This window comes from Gastrolobium bilobum, unplaced genomic scaffold (assembly GCF_033153095.1).
Source record: "Gastrolobium bilobum isolate Gb01-03AN ecotype WA unplaced genomic scaffold, APGP_CSIRO_Gbil_v1 utg8690, whole genome shotgun sequence".
In the NCBI taxonomy this organism is placed as follows: Eukaryota; Viridiplantae; Streptophyta; class Magnoliopsida; order Fabales; family Fabaceae; genus Gastrolobium; species Gastrolobium bilobum.
In genome coordinates, this window is record NW_026896141.1 from 53,898 (window position 1) to 70,875 (window position 16,978).

The 16,978-nt window shown below is 36.1% G+C and overlaps 2 protein-coding genes across 3 annotated transcripts; one reads left to right on the top strand and one right to left on the bottom strand.

The window, feature by feature from the left end:
- Positions 1–327: 327 nt before the first annotated feature.
- LOC133298002 (disease resistance protein RUN1-like) lies at positions 328–16,959 on the bottom strand. 2 transcript variants are annotated; one of them, XM_061497243.1, is made up of 6 exons: positions 16,284–16,959; positions 15,015–16,116; positions 13,772–14,053; positions 12,236–13,126; positions 11,415–12,090; positions 328–929 (listed from the first exon to the last, which is right to left on the bottom strand). In XM_061497243.1, the coding sequence occupies exons 1-5, from the start codon at positions 16,778–16,780 to the stop codon at positions 11,461–11,463; spliced, it is 3,402 nt and encodes a 1,133-aa protein (XP_061353227.1). In that variant the 5' UTR covers positions 16,781–16,959; the 3' UTR covers positions 328–929; positions 11,415–11,460. The 2 variants fall into 2 exon arrangements, with proteins under 2 accessions (XP_061353227.1, XP_061353228.1); XM_061497244.1 differs by lacking the exon at positions 328–929 and adding an exon at positions 2,359–2,477.
- On the top strand, positions 7,143–8,153 carry LOC133297998 (uncharacterized). The gene has a single exon (XM_061497239.1). It carries the CDS (start codon positions 7,143–7,145, stop codon positions 8,151–8,153), a length of 1,011 nt encoding a protein of 336 aa, XP_061353223.1.
- Positions 16,960–16,978: the final 19 nt, after the last annotated feature.

Below are 16,978 nucleotides of genomic sequence, written 5' to 3' on the forward strand. Positions count from 1 at the left end.
TATGTACTAACATTACCTTCCTCTTATGATTAAGTTGTCTGAAATCCCTCCCTTAAGGGAGTTCCTTTCTCAGTTTATGTTCAATTTCTATTTATACCCAAAGAATTAAAGTTACTTAAATCATAGAAATACAAAAGGTTCCGTGCAAGAGTTTTGAACATAGTTCTTTAAGAACTTCACAGTTTTTTCATTCCAAAATAACTTAGCCCATTGCTGAAAACATAAACATGGTTATTTCAATCTGAAATCCCATAGACTCGAGATTCAGGTTGAAGATATCGAATAGAAGAGAAAAGAAATAACAAACATGTATTAATAAACACCAGTTCTTACAATAAATAAAAAATAAAAAATGGAGAAATATGAAAATCTGCTCGTGAGGAGTCTTAAATGGTGGTGAAGAATGGCGAAAAGGTTGTTGTCACTTAGATATTCTTAAAACTATACAAGTTATAAGACAGAAACTTAAACTATGAATTATATTATCTCTTCTTCAGGAATTCGATCATTTTCTTCGTCTTGGGCCTTCATATTTATATGCTGAGGGAGATTATGGCAGCCTTATGATTTTTCCTCAGCTGTTCCGTGATTGTGTGGAGAGGCGGTGAACTGTTGCTCTGACAGAGGAAGCAAGTTGCTTGAATAGAGAGCTTAGGGTTGAATTTTGCCTTTTTATTCTGAATCCCACATGATTTTCCTTTCTTTATACCAATGAGCATTCTTCCTTCTCTGTTGTACACGCTTCTTGCTGCTTGATTATTGTACTCTCTCTGCTTAGAAGCTTATTTTCAGACTTTTCCAGCAAAAGGGTCAGAGGAGGAGTTAGTGGAGCAGGTTTAGAAATAAGTCAATCTGTTCCCCCTTTTTCCTTCCTTTATTAGTGGTTATATCAACATATGTTCCCTCTCTGATGTTTTCGTTCTCATGAGCTGGGAACATATTTTAACAGCAAAATTGGATGTTAGATAATGGAACTAATGAGTTTTTATCACTAAAATAAGCTTAGATGAGAATGGACTTTCGTCCCATCAATATACATGTAAAAAGTAATGTTTTGAAAACAACACACACTAACATAAACAAAGAAAAGCATCACTTACGTTATAGGCTACTAGCCAAAGCATATTCCAGCTTGAGCTTATGCATCCACAAGCATGTTTGTTTACTTTGTTCTCACAGAAGGATACTTTGCAATCAAACTTTGTTATACCTCCTTTGTCTTTCCAGATAATTAGAATATAGAAGTTATAGTAAAATCATATTATTGTACAATTAAGCTTCACTGTGGTCAACTCTGATATGTCTTCTTAGTCATTCCAGAGTATTTAGACAAACAAACTCAATCTGCAATGTAATTCCCTATTTCATTTCTTTATTGGCAAAACTGAAGGCAAAAGAATTAAAATATTATTATTTTAATAAAAATTACAAAAATATAGTTATTTTGATCCAATTTATGGATCTATTGCACTCCATCACACCCAAAATAGGCGTGACCATTCACGTCTCATTTAGGCTGAACCAACAGTTGGAACACGCGTAGAAAAGACGTGACTCATCTGGTTTTGACACATGCCACAAAAAGGTCAACAGTTTGACCATAAATCTTCGATAGTCCATAATTTTTAACTCGGGTGTCTGAATTAGATAAAAAAATTTTATTCCATATAACTTTTCTAGATCTACACAAAAACATCTCATTGAGGAGGATTTGGTCAATTTTTCTTCCAAAATATGGGATATTTTACCATAAAAACTTCGGAAGGCTATAACTTTTAAATTAGGTGTTTGAATCAGTTGCATTTTTTTATTTCTAAAATTTTTTCCCAAAAAATGCTTTTTTGTGCTCCATTTGGTAATTTTTATCTTTGTGAATGATGTTATTTAAATTTTTACTTTCCAACACTAACAAATAATCCTCTGAGAATTTGCCAGTGCGTAGATCTCAAAATTTTACGTGGAATTAAAAAAAGAATAAATACCCTTTTGGGTCCCTAACAAATTTTACGGTGCCCTCTTTGGTCCCTTGCAATAAAAAAGGCCACTCATGGTCTCTTTAGTTTTAAAAAAGAAGCAACGTTAGTCCTTCTATTAGTGGAGCTCAAACGGCGTCATTAACGTTGCTTACGTGTAACGTTAAGTGGCTGACTCATATTCCACATAGGATCAAAAACAACGTCGTGTAACCCTATGACTTTTTTTCTTCTTCTTCTTCTTCTCTGCAATACATGCACTACAACAAAAATGAATCTTAAAGGCGGTTTGTTTTCATCATGGAGTCGGTTTACACCGCCTGCAAAAATTTCAATGGCTCCTTGGAAACCGTCGTAGGATCTTACAATTTAAAGATAATTTACAATGTATGATCTCTAAGGCCTAGCTAGTTCTTGTTTTATCTGCATAAGAGGAGTCATCTCCTTGAAAATCCTGGTTCCTGAGTTGCTTACATTTCTTCCCATATGCAATTCGGACACGTTCTACAGACCGTTGAAGACAAAAGTGGACAATGTAACTAATAAGTTTCCCAATATTAAAATTGCATACGATCATAAGCATGACGATCTGTCATAATAATAAATAATCTAAAATTTAAAAGAGTGAGAGACCAAAAGAAAATCACTGAATATCATTTAAAAGGTTGAAGTTGGCCTCTGGCAGTAATGTTTTTTCTCTCATCCTATTTAACATCTAATAGGAAGGTTTTTAATTTATTAGTTAGAGGCATTGCGATTTTGCTCATACTTTCATGATTACCCGTACACAGGTACTGTGAAAAATTATTTTCTGATTTTTAGTAATAATCATCATCAAATTGTTCAACTTAAAACCTGAATACATCAGTCCAAAACAGAATTAAAGTCTATAAGTAACTCAAATTCATCAAGTTTACTTCCTAGGTTTCACTTATATCAACAGGTTATGTGAATTAATTTGATTTTTCACAACAATCTCTCCCCCATAACAGCCATACTCGAAGATGGAAAGGATATTCATAAAATGTGGCTTACCTTTCAATTTATGGTTAACCAAATGGCTTCCTGGTAATGATATTTGCTTTTCCTTCTAGACACTTCTAACAAGAGTTACGTATCTCCTTATTTCTTTTGAAGACCAGCGACTAGGAGTAGAGAAGAGGGACAACCTTGCATGTGAGGTTGTTAAGAGGTGGTTGTAAATAACCTAAGAAGTTAGCTTGCTTTGGCCATGAGGAGGGAAGACTATCCTAGAGCATTGCAGGATTAGATTATTGGGAAGTCTTGTGTGTACAAAATAAATCTTAAAATTGATGGAGGTGGTGATAGGGTATATGTCTCGGCTAATGAGAAAGAAAATTTCATAATGTGAAAATAGGATAGTGAGCTTCGGTTGAGAGCATGTAGAGGAATGAGAGAAGAGTATTGTGTTTGAAAATGGGTAAGTGTGGTCAAGGTGCAGGCCGAAAATCAACTAAGGGATGCAAGGTGTCATCATGAGGGTGTAGGTGGCGTCCATGCAGTGAATGTGAGAAGGAATTTGTTTAACATGTGCACGACATGCATTGGGTAAGTTGGAAATAGATTGCCACATGTATAATATGAAATGGCTCAAGTGGCATTTTCTACACAGACTAAAAGACCCGAAAAGAAATTCTCTCAGTATAGCGAACATTTAATGAAAATGGAATGATGATAAGTTAGACGAGAAAGATGAGAGTGAACTTTGGAGATATAATTTGGAAATGGCGTGAACTTTGGAGATGGCTTTGTGGAAATGGCGTGAACTTTGGCGATGGTTTTGTGGAGATGGTGTAACACTCTCCCTCAATGGCCACTTGTCTCGCACATAATTTTGGAAATGGTGTGAGCTTTGGAGATGGTTTTGTGGAGGTAAGTTATTGGTAATATTTCGTAGAAGTGAGTTTTACTACCTTCTAGGAAATGGTGTTTATAAACCAGTTTGAAGAAATTTATCAATGAAGCTATGTTATTGATCTAAGGTGCACAATTTACATTAAAACAGGTCTTGGCTGCTACTCAAACTCCTGGAGAGGCAGGGAAGAAATGGTTCCAAGGGACAACTGATGTTGTGAGACGATTTATACAGGTTGTTGGGTTTAAGTTTTGAGCTTTCTGGGATTAGCGTGTTCTGTTAGTGTACCAACCAACTGTGGAGGGACTCGTATTGCAGAGAAGAAGAAGAAGAAGAAAAAGTCAGAAGGGTGCACGACGTCGTTTTCTATCCTATGTGTAATATGAGTCAGCCACTTAACGTTACACGTAAGCAACGTTAATGACGCCATTTGAGCTCCACTAACAGAAGGACTAACATGGCTTCTTTTTTCAAACTACAGGGACCACGAGTGGCCTTTTTTATTGCAAGGGTCCAAAGAGGGCATTGTGAAATTTGTTAGGGACCCAAAATGGTATTTACTCTTAAAAAATCACTTGATTCGGACTCCTAGGCCAAAATTTATGGCCTTCTGAAGTTTTATGTTAAACTTGAGCTCATGTAATCGATTACATCATTCAGTCAACGATCAAACACAGACATGTTAATTTTTGTTTTAAAAAGGGGCAAATGGGTCAAAAGTCAAATAAACGTATGTTGTCCTTTTTTGGAAAATTTTGGGAGATAAAATACTCTTGTGGTGGCACCATTATTGCAAATTCAAAAAAAATTTGGAAATTTTTTTAACCAAATCCCCTTCAATGAGATGTCATTGCGTAGATCTCGTAAAGTTATGTAGAACAAATTTTTTTTACCTGATTCGGACACCCGAGTCAAAAGTCATAGCCTTCCAAAGTTTAATAGTCAACCTGTTGACTTTTTTGCACCACGTGTCAACACCAGATGAGTCACACTCATGGTTGTTAAAATCTCGATTTATCACTACGATTTTATGCTTTTATGATTTTTTTATCAAAATGATTTTACCAATATTCCTAAAGCTTTTACATTTTTACGATTTTTTTACATTATGATTTTATGTTTTACGATTTTTATTATCCCCTTTCTGATTTTACGTAAAATCTCGATTTTAACTACCTTGGTCACACATTTTCTAGGCGTGTTCCTGTTGTTGGTCACGCCTAAATGAGGCGTGAATGGTCATGCCAATTTTGGGGGTGACTAAGTATAATAGATTCGTAAATTGATTCAAAACAGCTATATTTTTTGTAATTTTTTATTAAAATAAAAAAATTTAATTTTTTTGCCCAGAACTGAACTAAACCCTAAACCCATATTAATAAGAAAATTCTTGGATAAACTTGGTTTAACATAGTTGGATGCACTTTGATAATAATAAAGTATTGATATTTTTTATTTTTTATTTTTTTTAAAGAAACAAACTAAAAGAAAATTCTTTATATTTTGTAGTATTTCTCTACAATAAAAATACAATCTGTAGGTGCTAGGGTTTGTGCCGCCATGGAAGTGTCCGATCAATCCGAACAATTTGCGCCATCAAAGGAGGAAGCTGACATCCTTCAACGGTCTACTAGAAAGAAGAAGAGGGAGGAAGGTGAGTTCAGCTATGATCAAACTCTGAAGTCTAGAGATGAGGAGTGGATGCATGAGAGGATGTCTTACAAGGAGATGGTCTTGAGACATAATGGGGAGTGGAATCCCATGGAGGATCAATGTCAGGCGGAGGATGAAGACACGCATGAAGATTTGGTGAATGAAAATCCTATTGAGAAACCAGAGGTTACATGTGTAGTTGATGGAGATGGAAGGACCAATTTCCTGCTATCTGACGAGTTCAAACGAAAAGCGTGGCGTCCTTGGCATCAGGCATTGTATGTGAAATTGCTAGGTAAAAAGCTTTCGCTCTCATTCATGAAGAAACGATTGGAAAACATGTGGGCAAGGGAGGGGCGTTTGTTGATTACTGATGTAGATAATGGGTTTTTCCTAGTAAGATTTTCAGAGAAAAAAGATATGGAGTACGCCTTGACAGCAGGACCATGGGTGATTATGGACCATTATCTGGTTATTCGATCTTGGGAGCCTGACTTTCAGCCATTCCAAGCTGCAATTAATAGGGTTATAGCATGGGTTAGACTTCCTCAGTTCCCAATCGAATATGTTAATACAGGTCTATTGAAGAGCATAGGGAATTGGATTGGTAAATTCATCAAGTTAGATGTTGCTACTACATCCTTAGCAAGGGGCCGTTTTGCTAGGATTTGTGTGGAGTTAGACTTGGGTAAGCCTCTCCAATCGGAATACAAAGTTGAAGGAAGACTGAAAAAGATATAGTATGAAGGGCTACATATTGTGTGTTTTTCATGTGGCCAATATGGACATAAAGCTGAAAACTATCCCAAAAGCATGAGTTTAAAGGAATCAGAGAATAAGGAAAATGCTCCTCCAGTTGGTTTGGGTCATGAAGAAGGGAGTGAAACTGGTCATTCACAGGATGTAGAGGGCAATTATGGCCCTTGGATGCTTGTTACCAAGCAGAGAGGTCCAAGGAGACTGCAGGTTCATAAATTGGAGAATAGTAGAGACAAAGTTACTCCGAATCAAAAAGGATTAGGGACAAATGTATATAAATTTGATGCGTTGAAGATGATGGATCCACGGAATATTAATTTGGAGAATGTTGAGATTGTGAGGGAGACTCCTCTAGATCAGACTATAGAGCTCAATATAAAGTCGCATGAGAAAGAAAAAAGGGGCCAGAAAGACAAAGCTAAACTAATTGAAACTGCCACAGCGTATCAGTTGGTTTGAGACACTATCAAGGATACATATGTCTACAATAAGGAAGGGAAGGTAGATAATGTGGCAACTCTTTCTGACAAATCTAAGTCAAAACCTACTGCTTTATGTCCTGAATCGTGGGAATCAAAGGAGGGAATGGCTGTAGACGAGCAACCTTCTCTTGGAACTGAGGTTAATAAATTAATAGAGCTGCCTTCAAACCAAAATATTGTCTCAAAGGGAATGGAAGAGATAAGTCAGCCGAATGACCAACTTGTGAATGATGTGGAGATTCCTCCTAGTCGTAAACTACCAGATCAATATAGGCGAGGACAGAAGCATAGTGTTAGGCAGGAAATGGATTGCAATATGGTAGAGATTAAAGACAGCCCTGTAGCTGTGAAAAAGAAGCAGGTTCCCTTTAAACTTGTAACAAAGTCCATTAGTTATTAATGAATATTCTTGTTTGGAATGTAAGAGGTGCTGCTAAAAGAGAATTAGGTGGTGCTTTAAAATCTATGGTTAGTAAGAATCATGTGGAGATTTTAATCCTCCTTGAACCTCGTACGCATAGTGGGGTGTGTAAAAAACTGGAGCGGAAGCTTGGTTTTGACAGTTATCTTATGGAGGAAGCCGTCGGGTTCTCGGGAGGTATCTGGATCTTATGGAATAGAAGGAAGGTAGATGTAGTGCTTCTTGCCCAAGCTTTTCCGTTCATTCATTGTAAGGTCAGTTTTCCAAATGTACACTCCTTTATTTTTACTGCGATTTATGCTAATCCCCTTCAAAGTACCCACGAACTGCTATGGAATGATCTCAAGAGTATTAGTGAATCTATCTCTGATCCTTGGATCCTTGGGGGTGACTTCAATGAGATAGCATTTATTCATGAGAAAAAAGGAGGTGTTGCACCTGACCCTAATAAATGTGCAAAATTTGCTTCTATTCTCAATGATTGTCAAGTGGCAGATTTAGGTTGTGATGGATCTTTCTATACATGGCAAGGTCCAAAATGGGGAAGCATGGGAAGAATTTTCAAGCGGCTGGACAGAGTGGTGGCTAATATGTCCTGGAGAACGAAGTTTGATGAAGCTAGAGTAGTTTCTCTTCCTCGTCTACTATCAGATCACAACCCTTTACTGATCAAATTATTTATGGAAGTTAATGATAAAGGCAAGAGACCGTTTCGTTTTTTCGCTGCTTGGCAAGAACATCACAATTTCAGTGACTTTCTTAAATCAAAGTGGGAGCAGGATTTTGATCCTCCTTATATGCTTCAAAGGCTGGTATCCGAAATCAGAATTTGGAATAGAAGGGTCTTTGGTATTATTAAAACTAGGAAGAACAGCATTATTAGGAAAATTGCTAGCATACAAAAAAGACGTGAACAATTTGACACAGATCATCTGAAATATGAGGAGGAGAAATTCCAAAAAATGCTGACTAATGTACTAAGAGAATAAGAGTTGTTCTGGCATCAAAAATCAAGACAAAAGTGGGTGAATGATGGGAATAGAAATACTAATTTTTATCATCTGAGCACAGTGTTGAGAAGAAATGTGAATAAAATCTCCAAACTTAAAAATGATGCTAATGTTTAGGTGTCAAATCCTAATGATCTCCAATTTTTAGCTTGTAATTTTTTTAAGAATCTTTTCACAGATGATATCGAAAAAAAAAGGTGGATTACGTCTGGTAATTTATGGCCAGTTCTTTCCTGTGAAGATCATGAGGGCCTTCGAAGATCCCCCAGCGAGCTAGAAATTAAACAAACCATTTTTAAGATGGGTGCACTCAAAGCTCCTGGATCTGATGGTTTTCCAACTATCTTTTACCAAAAAAATTGGCAGCTGATCAAGTCTAAGGTTTGTACATTGGTGAATCAGGTTTGGAGATATCCTGAATTATTGGCATATGTGAACTCCACTCTTCTAGTGCTGATCCCGAAAGTTCAATCTCCTGTGCATATCAGCCAGTTTCGCCCTATCTCACTCTGCCCGGTTATTTATAAAATTATTAGTAAGCTCATAGTGAATCGTCTGAAGCCTATCATGGAAAAAGTGGTCTCTCCTGCTCAAACAAGCTTTGTTCCCAATCGTCATATTCAAGATAATATAATTGTGATTCAAGAATTAGTTCACTCAATGAGAAAAATGCGGGGTAGAAAGTGTTTCATGGCTATCAAAGTGGATCTAGAAAAAGCATACTACCGGTTAAATTGGAATTTCATTCGTAATGTTATGGAAGAAATCCAGATTCCGAATACAATTCTTGAACTAGCAATGGCAGCAGTAACATCATCCAAGACTACAGTGATTTGGAATGGGAAAGTAACTGAGGAATTCCAACCGAGTAGGGGTGTTAGGCAAGGTCATCCCTTGTCACCTTATCTTTTTGTTCTAGCCATGGAAAAGCTCTCTCATATATTCGCATTGCTGTAAGCGGAGGTTAGTGGAAGCCTATCTGGGCAGCAAAAAATGGGCCCTCAATCTCACATTTACTCTTTGCGGATGACCTGATGCTTTTCTTAGAAGCAAATGAGGATCAGATTCAAGTTCTTCTCCAATGTCTTGGTCTGTTAGGGGAAATTTCTGGTGAAAAGGTGAGTGAGCAAAAAACCACTGTGTTCTTTTCGAAGAATACTCCGAATAACATAGCTAACAAAATCATTGATATTAGTGGTTTTAAGTGAGTAACAAATGTGGGGAGATATCTTGGGGCGATGATTCAACAAGGTCGTGTGACAAAGAATCTATTCTCTGGAATTATTGATAAAGTTAAAGAAAGGTTGTCTGCATGGCATAGGCAATCCCTTTCTCAAGTGGGTAGAGTAATTTTATCTCAGTCAGTTTTATCTACGATGCCTTTCTTTCATATGCAGAGTACTATGATCCCAAAATCTGTTTGTGAAGAGTTAGAGCAGCTTCAAAGAGGATTCATTTGGAGAGATTTAGAGGGAAAAAGAAAGTTGCATCTCATTGCCTGGGATAAAGTTACTAGACAAAAGAGTGTTGGAGGGTTGGGCCTGAGGAAGTTATCAAAAATGAATGAAACATTCATGGGAAAGCTGATTTGGTCCTTTTTAAATAGGCCAGATGATCTTTGGGTTAAGGTTCTACAAACAAAATACAGCAGTCTTATTAATGGTCAGGAGGAGTTTATGTCGAAACGTGGTTGCTCAAGACTTTGGAAGGCTATGTGTGATGTTTGGCACAAACTCAAACCCAGATTAATTTGGGATGTTGGGGATGGTTCTTCTGTTAAATTTTGGGAAGACAAGTGGTTAGAGCATGATCAAAATCTGGCCAGCAAAGCTATAACTCCTATCCCACAGACAGAAACCATAAAAATGTTATGGATTATGTGAGTCTAAATGGAGAGTGGAATACGGATGTCATGCAACAATTCCTATCAGAGGAGGTTATTCAGGTTATTAGAAGTTTTCTTCCTCCTCATGCATCTAATGGGATAGATAAAATCTGTTGGAACCTTGGGGGATCAAATGGGAGCACAGTCAAACAAATATATTTTTCTCTAAGGGAACATGATGAGATCATCTTGGAGGAACGAGAGATTTGGCATCACATTTGGAATATTAAAGGACCTAATCGGATTAGTTTGTTTCTTTGGAAAGTGGCCCATCATCGTTTACCAACTAGAAGCTAGTTAGCGAATTTAAGGTTAGCCCCTGCTACGTGCCCTTTATGCAATGTGGAAGATGAAACTATCCTTCACATGGTTAGAGATTGCAGCAACATGAAGAAGGTATGGTTGGATCTGGTGAACTCAGATCTGATTCCTGAATTTTTTAACCATGATCTTGATAGATGGTTGCTGGAAAATTTGAAAAAAGAATCCTATGCGAGATTCAATGCTCTATGGGCCTTAATTTTTGCAGTGGCGGTGTGGATGGCTTGGACTTGGAGAAATTCAATTGTTCACGGTAATGAGACAGATGAGCATGCCTACAAAGCCCAAACAATTAAGCTTAAGGTTTGAGAATTCTTTGATTGCTGGAAAATGAAACAAGGCTACAAGACTACAAGGGCTCTTACATTCATTTCGGTTGGTTGGAATCCTCCATACGTGGGTTGGATAAAAATCAACACAGATGGGGCATCTAGGAGACCATATAGTGGAGCTGCTTGTGGTGGAGTGCTTAGGGATGCATCAGATAATTGGCTCCATGGATTTGCATACCATATTGGTCAATGTTCAGCATTTACAGCTGAACTTTGGGGCGTTCTTAAAGGTTTACAACTGGCTTGGGAAGGAGGTTGGATGAATATTATTTTAGAAAGTGATTCAAAATCTGTTATCACTTTGCTCACCAAAGATGGAGGAGCAGCTCGAGAGCCGCGATTAGTGACTCGCATTCGAGCATGGTTAGCGAAAGATTGGGAGGTTCATCTTACTCGTACCTACAGAGAAAGCAATGGTTGCGCAGATTGGTTATCTAAACTCCCACTGGATCATCCAATGGAAAATAATCTATGTGTTTTCCATTCTCCTCCCCCTGGTATTTGGTTATTGTATCTAGCAGACTTTTTTCATGTTTGTTCTTTTCGCAAAGTTAATTTAATTTAGTTTCTGTGGGACTGTCTCTAGCCTTACAGATTACCAAAAAAAAAAAAAAAAGTATTGATATATTTTTAATTTTATTAATTAATCATGGTAATTAATTATTAATTAATAATGTGTTAATGTTTGAGAAAGATAATTACCTCATGCCTCGGGGAAAATATTGTGTTCTTTCGCTGGTCGGCATTTCTAAAGGCCCAGATTAGAAAATTTATTTTCTTTCTCCTTTGCTACATGATTCTCGACTTCCTCTTCCTCAGTAACCAACCAATTGTAGGGAAGCTGGATTTCAGGGCACAAGCTGCTTTCTTCTACATTATTAATGACAAAATGGAGTTCTTGTTCAAACAAATATTTCGTGACTACCATGCGTAATCCCCATTGTTTCATCATCAGACCTGGGCGGGCTTTAAATGTGATACGCGCTCCTGTTTTTACAAAATGGCAATGCTCTCGAGAGATATAGATTATCCAAAGATATTTTGAGCCATCAATCTTGTTCAATTCCAAACTGAGTGGCATATCGAAGCATTCTTCCGTGAATTCACTTTCAAAAGAAAGATAAAAATGATGTGGTCGTGACAAGGAGGAAGAATCTGGTGAACCAGCGATCGCGTTATGATTGTTTACCTCAAATGCTACACAAAAGGCAAAACCATTCCAGTTGTCATTCACATCAAAATCTTCTATCCTTTTTACTGAAGCCTCATTAAATTGATGTCCGAACCACTCAGGAAGAATTTGATTTGAGGAAGAATCAATAATTTTCCAATCCCAAGGAATAACAATGTCAAAGCCACACCGGAAGTGTCGGGGTTCCTTGTACCAAAAAAAAAACCACGTAGGAATATTAGAGCTAAAGAAAGATACTGTCAGAGAATAATATAAACCATTAAAAGAGTCTTCATTCAACACCTTAAGATTTTGGGTTGAATTGGTTCATTTAGTTCCTTACAATACGCACCTTAATTAGACATCGAAGCCACTCAATTGCAGAGTTAAACAACCACTCATCGACATCCAGCTTGGGGCAATCAAAAATATATAATCCAGACCTATGATCACGAGATCCGGATTCCGTTTTAAAATAGCTTCCCACTGATGAATCACTTCCCCACGGAACTGGAAGCCCCAGTAAAAATTGAAGCTCATGGCAATGCGCCAAGTTTAAATATGCTAGCCTTTCAAGCCCCGCGATAGTAGAAGGTAATGAAACAAAGTTGTTTCCCTCTAGATTTAGTCTTTCTAAACACTTCAACTCTCCAATACCCTCAGGTACTTCACTTAGATTGCAAAAGCCTAAATCTAGAAGAATCAAAGCTGGAAAGAACACAGAAAAATAAAAAAACCATCCCCGGGGAAATTCTCTAAGTATTAAGCAGCCACGACAATCAAGAGTTTTAAGAGATTCGATGGTGTAAACCTTAGAGGGTATACTCACAAGACTTGTGCAGTCTCTACAACTCAAGAATCTAAGCTTTGTACGAGTTCCAATTGATTCATGAACAGCAGATAAACTAGAACATTGATCAATATCAAGGTACTCAAGATTCGATGCCCCAGTAAAATCTGGCATGTTTTCAAGTTTTGTGCAACCAGAGAGCTCCATAATTCTCATAGAACTTAAATTAGAGGAACTGCCAAAATCAAGGCCAACCAGATTGCTACAGTTTTGCAAACTCAAGAAAGCAAGTTTACTCAAAATTCCAATTGATGAATCGACATGGTGTAGGTTTGTACATCCTGTGAGATCTAACCGCTCGAGTTCTGGAATCCCATCAAAGACTGGAGTTTCCATAAGATTTTTAGAATTGCTTAAATCTATCCTTTTTAAAAAGGGAAGAATCGGAAGATCCTATGAAAAAAGAATTAGAAAATACTAATTAGCATGTTGTATCAAAACTTGAATTCCATTCATTGATTTACTTTGGCATGTTATTAGAATTGGAGTCAAAAGTTTTATTTATAAAAAACGAGAACGAAAGTGAGAAGGTAAATTATGATTTAGTATAATTTAAAAATAAGAAAAAATTATTTTGAAAACAAATTCACCTCTCACAGACATTTTTCATTTTTAAAGAGCTCTATCAAAAAATTTAAACATAATAATTTTTATTTGGATCTTTAATTTCAAAATATTAAGGCAGCATAAAATTAAAAAAAAAAAAATTGTGTTTAAATTTAAATCTTTATAATATATGCTACTTCTTTCAAGAAATAATTGAGCATACAATTTATTTTGAAATAAACAAAAAAGTAGACCATTAATACATTTTTGTTTATTTTTAAGCCTTTTAAACATATTAAGATTTTTAAGTAAATTATAAATCTTAAGTAAAATTATATTCATTTACAATTTTTAAAATTATTATGTCATTATAGAATTAAAAAAATCCAATTATTGTGCCACTTCTTTTGAAAAATAATTGAGATATATAATTGTTGTTCCCATTATTTTTTTAAAGCAATAAGAAAATGAAAAGGAAAAACATTAAAGTACCTTGCGGCCGTCCCACAGTCGATGGATGCTGCTATTACGCAAATTCAATTCAACAAGACGATAGGGTTCAAAATTGGATGGCAAAGAAGTGAAAGGGTAACCGCGCCACATAAGGTATTGCAGGCTGTTAGAAAGAAAATTGAGGTCTCCTGAAATTTTCATATGATTTAATATGAGCAATCTAAGACTTGTCATCTTCGACAATCCTTCCGCACTAGCAATCGTCAGAGGGCTTTGGGCATCTTTTTGATCTAGAACTATAGCTTTAACCTCGTCTGTTCCCTAAAAAATATAAGAACAAAGGAAAAGTGTCTATCATTTAAAATTACACAACTTACATCCTTTCACTCTCACAAAGAGGCGGGACCCACACCTTTATTTTTTTTTGTCAACTCTCTCTCCTACTTTATCTATCTTTTTCTCTCTTAAAATGACATAATTTTACCTCCTTTAAAATTATACACACTTTTCCCTAAGAACAAACATGTTTTAAAAAATGGAAAAAATGAACTCACTTGAATTAACTGAACTTATTTTTTGATAGGAATAAAACCTTGACTATATATGTTTATTAAATAAGAAATATTTTTCTTATGTTGTTGGAGATGGATTATCTTATGTTTGGTGTGATGTATAAGGCTCGATAGTATAAGCTTATACTATACGTTATGATATTTTCAATTGTTAAATGTGATCATCGTATAGTATAAGCTTATACAGCAGAACCCCTTAATACATCAAAATAATGTATAACTTAATCAGGCCTAAGAGGGTGTGATTAGGCCTGATAAGGGGCTGATGTATTAATATTGCTGACAAGTACAATTCTCAAGAATTAATATATCATTTCAATATTAATATATTAAAATAATGGTTTTTAATATATTAATTTTTAAAATATTGAAGGATATTATCTTATACAATACCATACCATGCCAAATGCTAGATAGTATTAAAATTTAATCAAGTCTTATACAATCAGGTCTTATACTATCAGTCTATCAGGCCTTATCTAATACTATGCACCAAACATGCCCTTAGTGTAATAAAATCATGAGAGAGACTCACAAATAATTGGAAAGAAAAAAAATATAACCCTTATTATGTGTGTGCAGAAATTTGATTTATCTCATATTAAATGAAATAAATATAACCCTTATTAAATAATTAAAATATTAAAACTTTCTAACGAAGAAAGAAAAGGAAGATCAAGGAATTCAAATTCAGAAAGATGAGTTGTTACCGTTTTTGTCATCAAGACATAATAGAAATCCAGGTAAAGCCACAATCTACTCCACAATCCTGGTTCTTGGGGAAATTGTTGCCGAACAATATGCTTCCCCAATTCTTGCAACATTTCATGCATATGAATTTTCTGATTTTTAATGATTATGAGTGATGTCTCAATCAAACGTTGTATTCCAATGCCAGGGTACAATCCACAAGCATCTAGAACTCGCTTTACATAATCCACTCTCTCCCCTTTAAAGAAACAAGCAATGTGCAGAAATATTTCTTTCTCATCATCTTGGAGTCCATCAAAACTTAAACGAAGCACATCCATAATATCTTTGTCTGGATTCTTCTTCAATCTATCCAAGGCGTCTATCCATTGGGGAGCATCTCGGGTACACAAAAAAGAACCCAATACACTAATTACTAATGGAAGGCCTTTAGCATATTTTAGTATCTCAGGGATCAGCTCAACAAAATTGCTGCTTGAATCATCACTTTTGAAGGCTTTTCTGCATAAAAGTTGACGAGCGTCATTATCTTTCATCAGTTGAGCCTCATAAACTATATCTGTTCCATACGCCTTAAGAATATGCTCATCTCTAGTGGTTACAATCATTCTACTTCCTGCACGAAGCAATTTAGGATTTATAGATAATTCCCGTAATTGCTTTGATTCATCAACATTGTCAAGAACTACAAGGACCTTTATCTTGTGAAACCTATATGTTATGATTCCGGATATTTCAAGAGGACTGCATTTGTCTACATCTTCTTCTTTTAGAGTTTGACGAAGAATTTGTTTCTGCACGGCAACAGCACCACCATCTCCATAAATTTTGCTTACGTCCCCAATAAAACAGCAAGCGTCAAACTGATAAGAGATTCTATCATACAAAGCACTAGCAAGAGTTGTTTTTCCTATTCCGCTCATTCCCCAAATTCCCAAAACTCTAAATTTATCCTCCGGTGAGCTTAATTCTAATATGCTTTCTAATGTTGCTACACGAGGTTGCATCCCAATAACTTCATCAACGACAAATCCTGAGAATTTATGACCCAATATACTTATTACCTTGTGAACAATATTTTCAATCTCTTTGGACTCTGGCCTGAAAGAGAGAGAAAAATAAAATAAAATCATTAAATTATCACCTAAAAAAATAAGGAGAAAAAAAAAGGTAGAAATTCATTTTACGATAATATATTAATGGATATGAATTTGTTGTTAACCAGAAACCTATCTTAAAAAATAAAACAAAATGAGCATAGTACTCACTTATTTCTGACATCCCAACCAGCTAATCCTGCCAGATCCTTCATAGCTCTTTCCCATCGATTAACCTTGACTTGATCTTGTTCAAATCTCGTAGTGTGTAAAAGAAAGGCATCCTTATATACCCCCTTCTGATGATTTCGTACATGAGATGGATCCACTTCATAGAAAATTGGGAAAACAGTTTGTTGCAAATTTTTACGGCATTCGTTTATAGAAGCCATTTCATCCAAACACCATGTCGAAGAAGCATAATCAGGGGAGAAGACAACGATAGAAACTCGTGAATCATGAATTGCTTGTAAAAGCTGTGCTGAAATGGGTTCTCCTTTATCGAGCCGTTTGTCATCCTTGAAGGCAAAAAGACCTTTTCTGGAGAGATGAGCGAAAAGATGATCAACAAAAGAGTTGCGTGTATCAGTACCTCTGAAACTGATAAACACATCGTATTTACAGATCCGCTGAGATGACTTGCTGCTTTGGAATTTTCTGGAATCCATGGAAGAACTGGAAGCTATTGGAATCTATGGTCCAAAACAGTCGCAGGAAAAAGGATCTCCGAGGGAGTAAGTATCTGTGATATGAAAACGAATCTTATTAATCTCGAAAACTCACCGCAAAGGCAGTTGAAGAACGGTTTCTCAGTGTTCGGAGAGAATGAACGGAAACTCACTTGGTATTTTGGTGAATGTAAGAGA

Coding starts and splice junctions, on each gene's coding strand:
- LOC133297998 (XM_061497239.1), top strand. CDS start 7,143: ATGAATATTCTTGTTTGGAATGTAAGAGGTGCTGCTAAAAGAGAATTA.
- LOC133298002 (XM_061497243.1), bottom strand. CDS start 16,780: ATGGATTCCAGAAAATTCCAAAGCAGCAAGTCATCTCAGCGGATCTGT. Junction 16,117..16,283: donor GGTTGGGATGTCAGAAATAA/GTGAGTACTATG, acceptor TCTCTCTTTCAG/GCCAGAGTCCAAAGAGATTG. Junction 12,091..12,235: donor GGCTTCGATGTCTAATTAAG/GTGCGTATTGTA, acceptor TTTTGGTACAAG/GAACCCCGACACTTCCGGTG.